We start from the raw sequence: 17,702 nt of genomic DNA, 5'->3' as shown, positions 1-17,702 counted from the left end.
ATATCTCTTCCCTCTTGCGTCTCCCTCCCTCCCACCCTCCCTATCCCACCACTCTAGGTGGTCACAAAGCACCGAGCTGATCTCCCTGTGCTATGCGGCCGCTTCCCACTAGCTATCTATTTTACGTTTGGTAGTGTATATATGTCCATGCCGCTCTCTCACTTTGTCCCAGCTTACCCTTACCCCTCCCCTATCCTCAAGTCCATTATCTAGTAGGTCTGTGTCTTTATTTCCATCTTGCCCCTAGGTTCTTCATGACCATTTTTTTTTTAGATTCCATATATGTGTTAGCATATGGTATTTGTTTTTCTCTTTCTGACTTACTTCACTCTGTATGACAGACTCTAGGTCCATCCACCTCACTACAAACAACTCAATTTCATTTCTTTTTATACAAAGCCCATATTTTTTAACCATTACCCTATAGTTCATCATGGTTCTCAAGATGCTGGGAAAAAGACCTCTCAAATGCCCTTCAAATTCCAGCTGGACAGGGTCAACGTGTCAGTGTTGTTTTTTGTTTGTTTGTTTGTTTTTTTGTGGTACGTGGGCCTCTCACTGTTGTGGCCTCTCCCGCTGTGGAGCACAGGCTCCGGACGCGCAGGCTCAGCGGCCATGGCCCACGGGCCCAGCCGCTCCGCGGCATGTGGGGTCCTCCCAGACTGGGGCACGAACCCGTGTCCCCTGCATCGGCAGGCGGACTCTCAACCACTGCGCCACCAGGGAAGCCCAGTGTTGCGCCACCAGGGAAGCCCAGTGTTGCTTTTTATTAGTGCTTACAGCCATCACAAAAGCATGGTGCTGTCACTTAACAGTGGAGCCCTGAAATACATGAAGCAAAACCTGACTGAATTGAAAGGAGAAATACACAAGTCAACTGCAATAGCTGGAGACTTCAATACCCTACTTTCAATAATGGATAGAACAACTAGGCAGAAGATCAACAAGGAAATAGAGGACCTGAACAGCACTATAAACCAACTAGACCTAATATAAATCTATAGAATATGTCACCTAACAGTAGCAAAATATACATTCTGCTTAAGTACACCTGAAACATTCTCCAGGACAGACCATATGTTAGGTCATAAAATAGACCTCAATGAATTTAAAAGGAATGAAATCATATAAAGTATGTTTTTTGAGCACAACAGATAAATTGGAAATTAATAACAGAAGGAAATTTGGGAAACTCATATGTGCGTGGAAATTAAATAAAACATTCCTAAATGACCAATGAGTCAAAAGAGGAATCAAAGGAAATTCGAAAATACTTGGACATGAATGAAAATGAAGACACAGTATATGAAAACTTATGAGATCTAACTAATGTAGGCTTTAGAGGGAAATTTATAAACGCCTACATTTAAAAAAGAAGAAGGATTTCACATCAATTACCTGACCTTCCACCTTACAGAACTTGAAAAAGAAGAGCGAACTATGGGAATTCCCTGGTGGTCCAGTGCTTAGGACTCAACGCTCTCAGTGCTGTGGCTCAGGTGCAATCCCTGGTCAGGGAACTAAGATCCTGCAAGCCACACAGCGCAGCCAAAAACAAAACAAAACAAAGCAAACAAAAAAACAAACTAAACCTAAAACAAAACAAGCAGAAGGAAAGAAATAATAAAGTATAGAGGATACAAAAATGGAGAAAAATGAATGAAACTAAAAGTTGGTTCTTTGAAAAGATCAATAATAGTAACAAACCTTTCTTTAGCTGTACAGACCAGGCAAAAAAGAGAGAAGATTCAAATTACTAAAATCAGGAATGAAAGAAGGGACATCACTGCTGACTCTACAGGTATGGAATCATTTATAAGGTGAATGTTTTGAATAAGCTTATGCCAACAAATTAGATAACCTGAGATAAAATGGACAAATTCCTAGAAATACACAAATTACCAAAACTAACTTAAGAAGACAGAAAATCTGAATAGGCCAATAACAGGAAGATAAACTCAATTAGTAATTAACTCTCCCCAAATCAATCAAGTCAATCAGTCAGTCAGTCAGTCAGTCAGTCAGTCAGTCAGTCCAGGCCCAGATGGCTTCACTGGTGAATTTTGTCAAATGCTCAAAGAAGCATTTATAGTAATTTTTCAAAAACCCTTCCAAGAAATGGAAAAGGAAGGGATACTTCTCAACTCATTTTGTGATGCCAATATTACCTTGCTACCATAACCAGACAAAGACATCACAAGAAAACTACAGACCAATACTTCTTATGAATTTAGATAAAAAATATAATATAGATCTCAACAAAATACTAGCAATCTGAATCCAGAAACATATACCAAGAATTATACACCATGACCAAGTGGGATTTACTGCAGGAATGCAAGGTTGATTTAACATCCAAAAATCAATTAACCTTATGATAAATCTCCCCTAAACACTTAAGCATGCTTTTCCTAAAAATAAAGACATTGTCCTACACAAAACCAATATCATGACGCTTAATCCTGGAAGGAGAGAAGGAAGATAGATAGAGATAGAGACAGAGACAGAGACAGAGACGGAGATGGAGGTGGAGATGGAGATGGAGTTGGAGATGAAGTTGGAGATGGAGATGAAGATGGAGATGTGGTTGGAGATGGAGATGGAGATGGAGTTGGAGATGAAGTTGGAGATGGAGTCGGAGATGGAGATGGAGAGGGAGAGGAGAAGGAGAATTAGAAGAAATTCAGCCATTTTTCTCTCCAGTTTCTTGGCTGCAGGTTGCTTTTTTTTGTTGTTTCCAAGAATGGGTGCTCTGCCTCCCATTCTTGGAAACAATATAGACACCTCAGAGTAAAGTTACTATCCAACCCGCGTAATGCAAACAAACAAACAAACAAAAAATCAATTAATGTAATATACTATGTTAATAGAACAGAGGACAAAAGCCACATGATCATCTCAATAGACACAGAAAAATCACTTGACAAAGACCAACACCTTTCATGATAAAATTCAACAAAATAAAAGGGAACTTCCTCAACACGATAAAGGTTAACTATAAAAAACCAAAGGTGGGCTTCCCTGGTGGCGCAGTGGTTAAGAATCCGCCTGCCAATGCAGGGGACATGGGTTCGAGCCCTGGTCCAGGAAGATCCCACATGCCGCAGAGCAACTAAGCCCGTGTGCCACAACTACTGAGCCTGCGCTCTAGAGCCCGCAAGCCACAACTACTGAACCCGTGTGCCACAACTACTGAAGCCCATGCGCCTAGAGACCATGCTCCGCAACAAGAGAAACCACCGCAATGAAAAGCCTGCACACCTCAATGAAGAGTAGCCCCGGCTTGCCGCAAGTAGAGAAAGCCTGCGTGCAGCAACAAAGACCCAAAACAGCCATAAATAAATAAACAAACAAATACATAAAAACAAAGCTAACATCATACTTGATGGTGAAAGACTGAAAGCTTTCCCCCTAAAATAAGGAAAAGTCCAGGATTTCCATTTTCACCACTTCTATGCAACACCATATTTGGATTTCTAGCCAGGACAATTAGACAGTAAAATGAAATACAGTCATCCAGACTGGAAAGGAAGAAGTAAAACTATCTCTATTTGTAGATCACAGGATCTTATATAAAGAAACATCCCCCCCCCCAAAAAGAAAAATCCCAAGGAATCCACTAATAAGGTATTAGAACTAATAATCTCAGCAAGGTTACAGGATAAAAGCTTAATATACAAAAATCAATTGTATTTTTATGCACTAGCAATAAACAACCTAACAGTAAAATTAGGAAACAATTCTATTTATAATAGCATCAAAAAGAATAAAATACTTAGGTATAAATTTAATAAAAGAAGTACAAGACTTGTATACTGGAAACTACAGAACAGTTGTGAAAGAAATTTGAAGAAGATTTAAATAAATGGAAAGACACTCTATGTTCATGGACTGGAAGACTTAATATGGCTAAGATGGCAATACTTCCCAAATTGATCTATAGATTCAACACAGTCCCTATCAGAATCCCAGCTGACTTTGTAGAAACTGATAAGCTAATTCAAAAATTCACATGGAATCACAAGAGACCCAGAATAACCAAAACAATCTTAAAAAGAACAAAGTAGGAGGACTCATACTTCCCAATTTTAAAACTTAACTACAAAGCAATGGTAATCAAAACTGTGGTACAGGCATAAGGCTTAGACATTATAGGTTATATGGAATAGAACTGAGAGTCCAGAAATAAACTCTCTTTTATGGTCAAATAGCCCAATTTAAAAATGAGCAAAGGATTTGAATAGATATTTCACCAAAAAAGATATGCAAATGGCCGATAAGCACACGAAAAGATGCTCAACATCACTAATTATTATGGAAATGCAAATCAAAACTACAGTGAGATACCACTTCACATCTGCTACAATGGATACAATAAAAAAAGATGAACAATACAAGTGTTGGCGAGGATATGTTGAAATTGTAACCCTCCAACATTTCTGATGGGAATGTAAAATGATGCAGTCACTTTGGAAAACAGTTTGGCAGTTTCTCAAAATTAAACATAGAACAGCAATCTTACTCCTAGATATAAATACCCAATAGGAATGAAAAAATGTGTCCCTACAAAAACTTGTACAATGTTTATAACATCATTATTCATAATAGCCAAAAGATGGAAACAACCCAAATGTCCATCAGCTGACGAATGGATAAACAAAATGTGCTCTCAGCAAACTAGGAATAGAAAAGAACTTTCTCAGTGTGATAAAAGGAGAATAGAAAACTCAAAGATAACATCATACTTAATTATGAAACACCAAATATTTGTTTCTTAAGATTTGAAACAAGGCAAAAGTGGAAACAACCCAAATGTCCATCAGCTGACGAATGGATAAACAAAATGTGGTCTATCCATACAAAGGAATATTATTAGTCAACAAAAAGAAATGAAGTACTGATACATGCTACAACACGGATGACCCTTGAAAACATTATGCTAAGTGAAAAAACCAAGCTACAAAAAGACCATATATTATATGATTCCATTTACACAAAATGTCCGGAATAGGCAAAGCTATAGAGACAGAAAAGTCAATTAGTGGTTGCTTAGGGCTGAGTGGTGATTTGGGGGTGGGGGAATGGGGAATGAGTGCTAACGGGTACAGAGTTTGTTTTAGAAGGGGTGAAAACATTCTAAAACTAAATTGTGGCAAGGGGCTTCCCTGGTGGCGCAGTGGCTGAGAATCTGCCTGCCAATGCAGGGGACACGGGTTCGAGACCTGGTCCGGGAAGATCCCACATGCCACGGAGCAACTAAGCCCGTGTGCCACAACGACTGAGTCTGCGCTCTGGAGCCAGCAAGCCACAACTACTAAAGCCCGCGCACTGCAACAAGAGAAGCCACCACAATGAGAAGCCTGTGCACTGCAATGAAGAGTAGCCCCCGCTCGCCGCAACTAGAGAAAGCCTGCGACCCAACGCAGCCAAAAATAAACAAACAAATAAATAAATTTATTTTAAAAAGTTGTGGCAAGGATTGTACAACCCTGTGAATATATTAAATATACTCAAAAACACTGAGTTGTGAACTTTAAATGGGTGAATTTTATGGCTTAGAAATTATGTCTAAATAAAGTTGTTTATTTAAAAAAAAAAAAGCACAGCCCTGGGTACATGAACTCCCAATCATTATAAAAAGAGCAACAATGTGCTCTGTACTTTAAAGGACCTTATGGGGTTTATCTCACATGATTCTGTCAATCCCTCATGAGGTAGGACTATTATTATCCTCATGATCACACAGCTGGGATATGGTAGAGCAGGGACTAGAACCCAAGTCTTTCTGACTTCAGATCCCAACCCCTGTTGCTTTCCATAAACCATGTTGCCTCTCTGTACAGCCAACGTAACCACATTGAGTGGGTTCAATTTAGATCATAGTGGCTGTATCTAGGGAACTCTGGGTCAGCTGGGGGAGTAGTATGTAATGACCTCTGTGCCTTAGGTAAGAAGTGCTCTAGGGGAGCACTGAGCCAGGAGCACAAACTATCAGTTCAGGAAGTCTCTACCCGCAGGCACTGTCCCTGGGTCCTGGCCATTCACCCATGCTAACTCCCTGTGACACAGCTGAACAATCAGCATAGCCAGCCTGGCAATAAGCTGCCATCAGAGGTGGCTCCCAGGGGCATGTCCAATAAGCAGGTGGTGACTTCTCTCAGACAGGATCTGGAAGTCTAAAGGTGGCTTCCCTCCCCGCAAGATGGAAACATCTTCCAACATCAGGTTGTCAAGGCCAGGTGATGCACAGCCTGCCACTCGGTACTGTGATTTGCAGATCCAAAGAGCAGCATGGGGCTGTGTGGAGGAGAAAATGTGCCTGGAAAAGCCCAAATCTCCTCCGGACAGAAGGTTAGAAATGCCAGTAAAGCCAGGTGCGGTAGGCTGATGGCTGGGACAGTGTGCCCCTCAGATTGTGAATCTGCTGTAAATTGTTCATCAGCCTTCCCCAAGAGGGATGCTCTAGTCTATCGCTCTGTACTCAGCCACTCGGAAGGCTGACTTAAAAGAAATGCTTGCAAAGAAACAGGACGGTGATCCAAGTAGATCAGCATATATATATGCTCAAATATATATCTCACACACACACACGCGCACACACGCGTGCGCGCACACACACACACACACACACACACACACACACACACACAGAGCACGATGTTGACCCAACCAGCTTTCAATTACTTGGCCTTGCTGTATTCTATAGTCCGATGATCATTACTGGTTATAATGACCTAGAAGACTTGGAATACGTTCATGTTCTTTCTGAATCATCATTTAAAAAAAAAAGAGTCTGTTATGTTCAGTCTAGCTTCAGCACTCTGCATGTTGTGGAGTTTTAACTTCATGAAAATCAGTAAGCCATGCATGGGCTATGTAGTAGCCTTTAACCAGAATATTCGATTCACTAGACCGAACTGTTTTCTAACCATGGGAGAAAATGTAGAGTGAGTTCCTCCAACTGTGGTCCCAGTTGGGGCCCCCAAAGCCTTATTTTCCTGGATTTCCCCAGGACACAAGCGAATTCAAGGCTGGAGAGATGGTAGCTGCCTCTGGATTTCCCACCAGCGGTACAGCTGGAGAACTGGTATTTGTCTGAGCCTTTCTCAAGCCCAGGTGTTGTTCTGTTGTGTCAGCTGAATTTCCCCTAAATAAATGCAAATGTACTTACTGCATTGACATTATCCCTTTAATCATCTGTCCGTATTCCCCCACTAGACTGTAAGCTCGGTGAGGGCAAGGACCACGTCCGTTACTCATGGCTCTATCCGCAGTGCCTGGCATATAATGAACCCTCGAGAAATAGTTGTTGGGTGAATAAAGGAAATACCTACTGTGGGGAAATACCTACTAATACCTACTGATTAGGAAACTACTCAGGATCCCCTAAGAGGTAATCCCTTCCCTCCCACTTCCCCATTTTCCTTGTTTTCTCGGTCTCAAAGGAGAGGTGATGCTTTCCCTTTTCCACTTGTGGGTTTAACAGCATCCTTTTGGCCCAGCCGGCTGAGCACTGAGTTGGCTAGCTGGCAGCCAGCAGCTGCAGAGGAACGAGAGTAGAGGGCCAGCCAGAGAGACCAGGCCCTGAGTAGGCTGGAGTTTTGGCCCCCGAGAGAAAAGCCCAGCTGAGGTTGGCAGGATTCCCGTTCCCTATAGGCCTTTGCTAAACAACAGTTAGCACTGGGGCTTCTGTTCTGAAATGAAAGTGCAGGCCAATGGAGAAAACCCATCTCAACTTTGTACCAGGGACTGATGGCCCCTCACTGTAACCTGGGCAGAGGTCTCCTCAGTGGTGCCGCTTGCTGTCCCCCTTGCCCGTCCTTGGGGCCATGGGATAAGATGTGCATACCAGCCCCCAACAAGCGGAGCTGTGAGGCTCACCCTGTCCCACTGGCCAAGAGCACTGGGTGGCTGCTGTTGAACCCAGCATCTAACAGTCCCAAATGCCACACATCTGGGCCCCAGCGCGGACTCAGGGCCTTGGCGAAGTGAAGCACTGCAAACAGCAGGGACACCACCGTGGTCCATGTGGCTCCTGTATGGACAGAGAGGCCTTGTGCTAGAGGCAGCCTGAGCCCCCGTCACTCTGCAGGCCCAAGGGGGCTCTCAGGAATCAGGGAGGGGCTCTAAAGCCATACCCAGCGTTTCTAGAAGTCTCCTTTCCAGGCTGCAACACCTCCAAGAGAAATCGATTTGCCTTTGGAACAGCTTCCCTTTTCCCTTTCTCCCTCTCTATCCTGCTCAGTAAGAGGTATCACTGGGTGTGATGACAGAGAGGAAGACCACAGGCGACACTGACAACGCTAATGCTGGCCTTGCCTTCCTTTGGCCATCAGAGGTTTAATAGTACAGATGGCCACCCGCTTCAGAGCTATTCACCTGGAGGTGTGTGGCAGCTCAGCCCCTCGGCTCCTTCTATTCTAAATCAGTTCCTTTGCTTCTCTATGTGGAGTCTCCTTCATATGCTTTGAGGCCACCTATCCTTTTCCACATCTGTGGTGGATTGCCTTCTAATTCCTGTGGACGTGATGAGATGTAAACGTGGGCCTATCACGACGTTCGTGATGAAGAGATCATGAGGTGAGAAGGTGGGTGTAGGTACACGGCCCACGGGGTGCTGGGCATCCATCAGAAGTGTGTTTCTAGGTGCTTCCCTGGCGGTCCAGTGGTTAGGACTCCACGCTTCCACTGCAGGGGGCCCTGCAGGCTCGATCCCTGGTTGGGGAACTAAGATCTCGCAAGCTGTGCAGTGTGGCCCCCACAACCCCGCCACACCAAAAAAAAAAAAAAAAAGAAAGAAAAAGGAGTGTTTCTACTCTCAAACTCTTCGCTCTAGATCACATGTGACCAGGCCGTAAACCAAGACAGCCTTGAAGAGAGAAGAAAGAGTCAAGCGGCAAGGCAAGTGGATGGAGCCATCAGCACGTGAGGAGGGTGACTCCTAGGTGGTCAGTCTCAGCTTCCGCCTGTGATGTTTGGGTGCTGGGATGGGGAAAGCCTCGGCTGTAATACGTAGAGTACCTATTATTTGGGTCTCCCCCTTCTCCTACTCTGGTTCAGGGCAGCAGCATTTGGACTGTGCCGATGTGTCCTGAGGCCCCTGTTTGTGTCATCACCAGGATAGCCCTGAAGGGTGGCTGTACTGAGCTGCCTAACTGGGAAGCCTTCTGCTTGGGGGCAGCACTTGACCCTGTTTGTTCTTAGTGATCGTCCCCTCCTATCTCCAAGCCTCCTGCTGGACTGCATTCTGGGCCTACACAGCCTTTCCTACCCCAGCCTTCCATGGCCTCTTACTTCAGGCAGCTCTGTCAATGCCGACTCTGATGGACAAAGAAAGGTTTTAGCTTCATTTTCCACCTCCACTTTCAACTAAGCCAGAACACCCGTGCATCTCTCTTAGATCACTGTAGCTCTAAAGCTTTGCCTTAGATCCAATGCAATTCTCGAACTGGCTCTATGTATTGCTCATTTGCTATTTTTATCTTATGTTCCTTGATCAACTCAGACACAAGGTATTGTCACAGGCATCCTTTGTGGGACAGGCCCATCTGAAGGCCAGCTGTCTTTTCCACTGGCTTGTGCCACGTAGGACGCAGTGGTACAGCATGGGCTCCTGGTAAACCAGGCGCTGGCCGAATGGGGTGAGCATTCCTCCATGTCTCCAGGGTCCAAAGGGCCTCTGTTACACTGAAAACCGAGACTGAGCCCTACCTGCCTTGATCATTGGAGGTGGAAGAGGCTGGCTAGCGGGCCTGGAGAAGACCATCTTCCTGGAATCCAGCAGGAGGCGGCAGTACCCCGCAATCAGGCAGGCGAAGTTGGTGGCTTCAGGCCACTCCATCAACAGCACCAGAGGCTGGGGGAGACATGGGAGGAAATGTGAGGACACAGGAAGGAGCGGAGCAGGTGCATGTCCAGGAGAACAACAGCAAAGGCAAGGTGACTTGCGTAGTTATGAGAACATACTTTCTGAACCCCAAATTAAGGCACATAGCCTGACAAATAATTTCTTCTGATTGGAGAATTTATTTATAGTAAACTCGTACCCAGGTATCAAAACTAAATCAACCTTTAATTACACATTTAATGAACCACTTTTACTGAAAAAGACTAAAATAATATAATATCACATGACTGCTGTGTGGCTGTTTGGGTTTTTGGGGGGCTCAGCAGATGTGCAGGCCTGCCAGGAGAGCAGGGCTGAACCTGGGAGTCTAGGCTAGGTTGGGGAACATCCTTGACAGGAAGTTCCTCAAGTGCACAAACTATCTCTTGCTCATCGCTATAACCCGCCTAGGGTACCCACAACAGCTCCCCGGACATGGACACTCTGTGCAATCTGGTTCTCACTGTGTCTTCTGGGCCAGTGTCTTCTGGGCCACAAAGTCTTTATGGTCTGCAATCCTGCTCAGACCTTCATGGTCTCCCCCCGTTTTCCTCTGTTTCCCAAAGTGCTCTCACGATGTTAACTGGTGCTCCTTAAAAGAGTTCCTTGGTCAAATATGTGTGTGAAACGCTGAGTTAAACAAAGCTATGCAGATAGTTATACTTATGGGAATTCTCAGATCCTTTAATATATTAACGTGCACTGTGAAACTTCAAGAGGGCTTTAGTATTCCAACTTTTTCCAATTATTTGATCGAAAAATCTATTTTCATAGAACATCTCATGGTAGTAGGGTTGCTTTTTCTGTTTCGTTTTGTTTAACCCACGTTGGAAAATACTAGCATACCCTGTTGACTTCTGTTCCTGACCCTAAATCAGTCAAATTAATCCTGGCGTTAGCTAGCTGACTGCTTCAGAGACCTGGCAATGATTGATATACCAAAAAAATCAGCATCTTTTTAAGAAACCTTCCCAATATCTGCATTGTAATTTTATGGTTTGAAAATAAATCCAGGTCAGACTGAAGTCAGCCATGAGAGGATTCTCCCTGCCATAGGGCAGTGGCCTCCAGATAAAGACCACTGAAGACTGGCTGAAGAGGGAGCCACGGGGTCGTGGGGCATCTTGTCTTTTGAGGGTTCCCAGACCAGGCATTAAGAGCTAAAAGAATTAAGAGCAGGGAATGAGTCCCTTCTCTGACTAGTGAGGGGTGAGGAGTGAGGTGAGGGGTGATTAGGGCCCCCACTAGGGTACTGGCAGTAAAAAGGGACATAATGAAGACTTGATGGAACTTGGTCACCAACTAGACTAGCCTTCTTTGGCTGGATCATCACCTTGGGAACAATTCTGAATCCAAACCAGCTCAGCTTTTAGCTAAAGTTGTACCAGTTTTCTTTGCTATCTCTCAGGATCCTGACACATAGCTTGAGTTGAATATTTTCAGTTCATATAGACCAGGGGTTGGCAAACTTTTTCTGCAAAGGGCTAGATCGTAAATATTTTAGGCCTTGTGGGCCACAGGGGCTGTGCTGCAAGACCTCTGCTACTGTAGTGTGAGAAAAGCCATAGATCATCTGTAAGCTAAACAAATGGATGTAACAGTATTCTAAGAAAACTGTTTCCAGAAATAAGCAGTGGCGGGTCAGGTTTGGTTCATGGGCCACAGTTTGCCACCTGATCTAAGAGAAAAGCTTCTTTCCAGTTAAATACAATTGTCTGTATTCATTTTCACACCTCTCAGCTTGTTTCATTTGTCAACAGTGATCTCCTTGTCCACTGGAAAGTCTTCTCTTGGCTTCTGTTTCTGTGAGGTGACACTGTGCTCTGGGTTCTATAATCTCTGACCACCTCCATCTCTGTCTCTCTCTTCTTGTGCAACCTCCCCACCTGATGTCCCAGGCTCAGTGCTCAGCCCTCAGTTCTCCACAAGGGCATCAACTTTCACTTTTGAGCTGGGGATCCCAAAGTCACCATCTCTAGTCTATTTCCCCCTTGAACTCTTCCTATCTCAGAGCTCGTACGGTGCTGGGTCTATATCATACAATCTCGTGCTGGATCGAATCCTATCTTGAGTTGTTTAAGCTGGAAGGAGCTTCTTTGAGGAAATGGCATTGGCTGACAAAAAGAATGAGAGACCACTGGACCAAAGCACAGGCTGACCGACTGATGGACAAACTGACAGACTAGCTGGCTGCAGAGAAGCCTGACTCACTGATGTCCTGGCTGACGAACTGTCTGCAGGACAGGCAGAATGCCTACCAGCCTGACATCCTGACTGGTTAGCTGCCTGGCTGGCTGGTCTGCTGGCCGATGGACAAATCAGAGGCTGAGTGCCTAACTGGCTGATTGACTTAACTGTCTGCCTTCAATTTCCCCTCTTCTCTCTTACCCCCAATACAGCCCAATGTCGGTAATAAAACAGCATGAAGGCAAAACCTTGTGCCCAGAGAGGGCCGAACACAGTCCAAACTGGTTCAGCACAGCACATCAGCAGCCTCTCGTCTGCATCCACCCACAGCCCACTGGGCCCCAGCACCGGCCAAATGCAGCTGGCAAAAGGGACACAGCAGCAATTTTTGCCAGCAGGGGTAAAAATCAAATCCAAGGCAGGCAAGCAAAGAGACCGGATAGGTTTTCTTAGAAACCTTCAAAAACAACATTTTACTTTAAATACAATTTTAATGATCATGACGTCTAATGCGATGCTTGTCCCAACAGAAAGCACGAGAGCAATAAGGCTCAAACACGAGAAGAGGAGACACACTGGACCGCAAGAGATCCCTTGGGACTTCCCTTGGATGGTTTCTTTTCCCCCCTTACGGGCTTCTGTGGTAATGGGGTATGGTAATGGCCCAGAGCTGTCTCAGTCCCAGACTGTGCTGTCTCCTGAAGAAAGATATTTGCATACTACCTCAAGTTTGCCCCACTAAAAGCAAGTAAGCTGAGTGAAAACTGTAACTAAATATGCCCAGGCCATCTTCAAATGGAAAAGGAGAAAAGGAGAATGGAGTTGGAGGCACGGCCAGCCCTGAGAAGGTACAGCAGGCATTAATTTGACATGCTCTAGCCCCATCATCTCCTTCCTGGGGTGCCCTGGGAGCTCAAAGGCAGCCAGCACTTTGGGATGCCAGCTAGGGAGGGGACTGGCTTTGGGGTAGCCTTACCTCATGCTAGCATCCCTGAAAACAGGAAAAAAAAAATCGGAATCCAGGGACCTGGAGGAGTAAGGGTACAAGATGATGGTCCTTGAGTCCCAGGGGACCGGTACCTTTGAGTTCTTGCCTCCACAGCACTCACTCAGCAAAGTGCAACCTTCTCGTAGCCGCCTCCATGCACCAACACGATGTCCTGTTTATCCTGCGATGTAGGCTCTCACCTCTTCACCCACCCACGATTTGGACCGTCCGTGTGCTGTGTGCACAGCACTGTTGTTCAGTGCACTCAGGATATAGGCAGCAGGCAGTAAGGGTTAGGTATGACTTGTGCTTTGTGTGTGCAAGACAGGAACGTGTAAGGGGATACGCATGCACTCTTAGTGATTCTATGTTTCATCCTCACTCTTTCTTTTCCATTACCACTGCTTTTCCTCCAGCTCAGGCCCTGCCCTTGTCACTTCACTCCTGCGCTAGCACTACGATCCCCTCCCCACCTCCCTGGCTTGGCACTAGCCTTGCAAACATCCATCTGGTACACTGGTCCCAGTCAGCTTTCATCCTGTCACTCCTCTCTTCAAGGGCCTACAGTGGATTCCCACTATCCTATCACATTGAATCTCAATTCCTCGGACTGGCCTTCGAAGCTTTTCACCAGCTTGCTCTGCCCACTGCCAATCTCTCTTCAATCTCTTTTCTCATTATTCTCCTCTCCAGCCAAGCAACTATGCTTATCGACCTGTACATATGGCTTACTTATTTCTGTGCTTACTCTCTTCCTGTGAACACATCCCACTTCTCCCTGCTAATCCATGCCTATCACTTCAAGATCCAGCTTCAAATACCCTCTTGTGGGAAGCCAGTTCTGGTTAACCCCTTCCTCTTCTTTTGTTCCATGTTCCACACCACACTTACCTACACAATTTTACTTCATATGAACTTCTCCTCATTGCTGTTTTGCTTTGGCAAAAATAACAGATCTCGTTTGTTGACTACTTACTCTGTGTCAGGAAGTGTCCTAAGACATTTTACCTACATTTTCTCATTTAATCCTGAACGACAACCTTTGGAGGAAGGCGCTCCATTTTGCAGTTGAGGAAATCAGGGTTCAGAGAAGTTAAGACACCTTTTCAAGGCCACACAGCTAGGAAGTGGTAGAGCTGGGATCTGAACCTGGTCTGTCTGATTCCAGAACTCCATACATGTTCCAATGTGGTGTGATTAAGGCAGGTCATGTGCCTTTGTGAGTCTCCCCAATAAGAGCGAGACCCCTCCTGGGCAGCATTCATGCCCACAACTGTGGCCAGATCACTCCTAGAAATGAGAAGAGTGTTCCTCACTCAGGTAACATCCACTGACCCTGCTTGGGCTGGTTCCTCCCAGAGCTTTGGACCCAGAGGTCAGTGGTTCTCAAACCTGGCTGTACTACAGAATCACCTGGGAACTGAAAAAGAAATAAATCCTGACGCTCAGGCTGCACCCTGACCAATTAAATCACAATCTCTGGGAGTAGGGTCCAGTCATCTGTATTTTCTAAAAGCTCTCAAGGAAATTCTATTGTGTAGCCAACATCGAGAATCACTCGTAGAACATAGGAGACTTGGTTGGAAAGCTGTTTCTCAGTTTTAAACCCTTTTTATTTCTCAGGAAGCCGTATCTCCCCTGCATCTCCCCTGCACGTCTTGTCTTTCCTCCCATGCTTCCCTACCTGTCCGTTTGGCTTTTTACCCAGCAACATCTGAGGAGGGCAGCAATCATTGGTTGAGGAAGTGGCCACAAGCCAATTAAACACCAGCTCCGGGCAGGTTCCTAAACCAATGGGAAGCCTGTGAATCACAGGTGGAAAAAATAACGTATTAAAGCTTCCTGGGTTTCACAAAGACAGAAATAAATAATTTGCTCTTTTAGAAACAGCAAACATTCCACCTGTTAATCTGCTAACAATATCTCCCCCTGGGAAATCCTTTAACAAAGGAAACTTGCACCTCCTCTAACAGCATCCGCCAGCTGGCAGTCAGGCCTTCCGCCACCCACACTGGTCACTGGGTGTTCAAACAGGAGAGCCATGGAGGAGGCGGCTGACCACGGCTGTCAGACTCTGCACAGGCGACAGCTGCTTGCCAGTGTGAACGAGCTGATCTATGGGAAAGGTTCTAAGATTCGAGAAGAGCTGGACTCTGGGAGGTGAAATAGGGACGAGGCTCTGCCTGCTCCCTGTCTCCCCAGGCCCCCTTGGTTCTGTCCACATACTCAGACACCCTCTCCTCCATGGATCCAAGTGTGCACGCCTACGGCAGGGCTCCCTAACTGGCGTGCACATATCCCTTCAGCCTTGGGGGTAGCCAGGTGGGGCCTGGGGTGGCCAGAGTCCCCGGGGCTGGTCCATTTAACCCAGTGTCCCGCATGAATATAATTTTCTCTGTGTGCTGTGACACGAGAAAGATTGGGAAGCAATGGCCTGGGAGGTAGCTCCAAGTTCCCCAATCCCCTGCCCATTGCTGAAAACCTGTCACAGGTTGATCAGACACTTTCTAGCCTTCCCTAGCACCGCCTGACCTTAATATGGGGTCAAGACAGTGTCCCAGAGGATTGAGAACAGAAAGAAAGATGAGCCCCCAAAGGCCCAGGGTCTGAACCACTTCAGAATCACTGAACCTCACCTAATGGGTCGACACTCTGTTTCTCAAGTTTACTTCTTCCTCTGTTCCCAAGGCCTGTTCCTGGGAAGAAGTAGCCCCTCGAAGCCGCACTTACCTTGGCATCCATGATGCTGGTCTCCACCCGGGCCACGCCCTGGTTCTCCCGGAACAGCTGGATCTTGCTGATCTTGCTGAACTCGGACAGCACAGTGGTGAGGTTGGTTTTGAGGTCAATAACATGGCTGATGCCGTGACGGGGTCCCACTAGGAGGGTGGTGGCCGACTGCTTCTCATCCTGGTGCCCCAGCGTGGCGGGCAGCATTCAAAGAAAGAAGGGCAGAGGAAGTGAGGAGAGGAGGCAGGAGGAGGAAATAGAAAACAGGCGTTGGACCGGTTCTGCTGGAAGGTCTGGAAACATCTGGAGCTCAGTGCCAGGGCCAGAGGACAACCTCGCGGGGAAAATGGTCTGGGATGCCCCTGTTCTCAGGCCAGGGCCCCGATCATCGGTCCAAATGGACACATTAGCCTCAGCAGAAGGGAGAGTGAAGAGGGCGGCAGCAGGGCTGGTTCTAGCAAAATCGTCAAATAGGTGAGGTTTATTTTGGTGCCTCTGAAGCACCCTCTTCCTACCAAGCCCCAGGGATTTTCCATTTGTTGCCTCAGGCCACTCAAGGCTCCCACCCGGTGCTCTGTCTGAACAGGTGGCACCCTGTGTTTGGTCTTTACCCTCCCTCACCAACAGCCACTGGAACTTGCACTTCTCACCTGGTGCTAAAAGCTGAAGTGACAGAGTAACTCTGCCCAAGGTGTTAAAGGTTGGCTGGGCGCTTAATGACTGGAGGCGTGGAGGGGGACCTCCCTCCCCAAGAAGATATTTGCCCTTTAATAGGCACTACAGCAGTCTTACCCCAGAGGAAGGACCTATAAGAATTTCAGCAGTGGGCTTTCCGTAATCCTCAAATCCCAGTATGTAAATGGCCACCTCTGCGCCTCATGGACTGGATTCCCTTAAGCGGTCCTGACAGGCTCCTTGGCGCCATCAAGCCGGAGCCCTGTGCCGGCCCATTTCCTGGCATTAGCATCATCCCGAGGAACCTATCCCATCTGCTCTAGATGCTTCGATAAGCGGATTTCCATCAGTTGCCCCACGAGCATGACAGCATGCTCCCCAGAGCATGATGAGCACCTGGACCCAGTCAGCAAGATGATTTGAATTTCCTTTCTCCGAGGCTCACTATAGGGTAAACTAGCCTGGGGCACAGTCTCAGGGGGACCATTGTGCCCCTCTGGAGAGGAGCGTTGCTATAGTGAAGGCCCTGGCAGGGAGGGCGGACGTCTGGGCTAGGGGATTGAGGGAATATGGGTAAGAGCAATGAAACAGGGCAGGGGTCGGCAAACTCTGGCCCACAGGCCAAATCCAGCCCTCTGCCAGTTTTTATCCAGCTCACGGACTAACAATGGTTTTATACATTTTTAAATGCTTGGAAAAAATTCAAAAGAACCGTATTTTGTGACATGTGAAAATCACATGAAATTCACATTTCAGTGTCCGTAAACAAAGAGATATTGGAACACAGCCAGGCCCATTTGTCTATGCGTTGTCGAAGGCTGCTTTCATGCTGCAATGGCAGGGCTGAGTAGTTGCGACAGGGACCTTCATGGCCTGCCGGCCAAGCCTAAACTATTCACTTATCTGGCCCTTTATTTTTATTTTTTAACATCTTTATTGGAGTATAATTGCTTTACAATGGTGTGTTAGTTTCTGCTTTATAACAAAGTGAATCAGCTATATGTATACCTATATCCCCATATCCCCTCCCTCTTGCGTCTCCCTCCCACCCTCCCTACCCCACCCCTCTAGGTGGTCACAAAGCACCGAGCTGATCTCCCTGTGCTATGCGGCTCCTTCCCACGCGCTATCTATTCTACGTTTGGTAGTGCATATATGTCCATGCCACTCTCTCACTTTGTCACAGCTTACCCTTCCCCCTCCCCATATCCTCAAGTCCATTCTCTAGTAGGTCTG

General features: G+C 46.3%; 1 protein-coding gene across 1 annotated transcript in view; it reads right to left on the bottom strand.

Moving 5' to 3' along the window:
• Window positions 1-17,702, bottom strand: part of FRMPD3 (FERM and PDZ domain containing 3) — an 85,136-nt gene that overhangs the window by 7,807 nt on the left and 59,627 nt on the right. The window contains exons 12-13 of the mRNA XM_028482331.2: window positions 15,792-15,971; window positions 9,712-9,856 (exon numbers count right to left, since the gene is read on the bottom strand). Coding sequence (XP_028338132.2) covers window positions 9,712-9,856; window positions 15,792-15,971 — 325 coding nt within the window. The remainder of the gene's footprint in view (window positions 1-9,711; window positions 9,857-15,791; window positions 15,972-17,702) is intronic.

This window comes from Physeter macrocephalus, chromosome 21, assembly GCF_002837175.3.
Source record: "Physeter macrocephalus isolate SW-GA chromosome 21, ASM283717v5, whole genome shotgun sequence".
Lineage (NCBI taxonomy): Eukaryota > Metazoa > Chordata > Mammalia > Artiodactyla > Physeteridae > Physeter > Physeter macrocephalus.
Note: the sequence above shows the minus strand (reverse complement) of the source record. Positions and strands in the feature narration are given on the sequence as shown.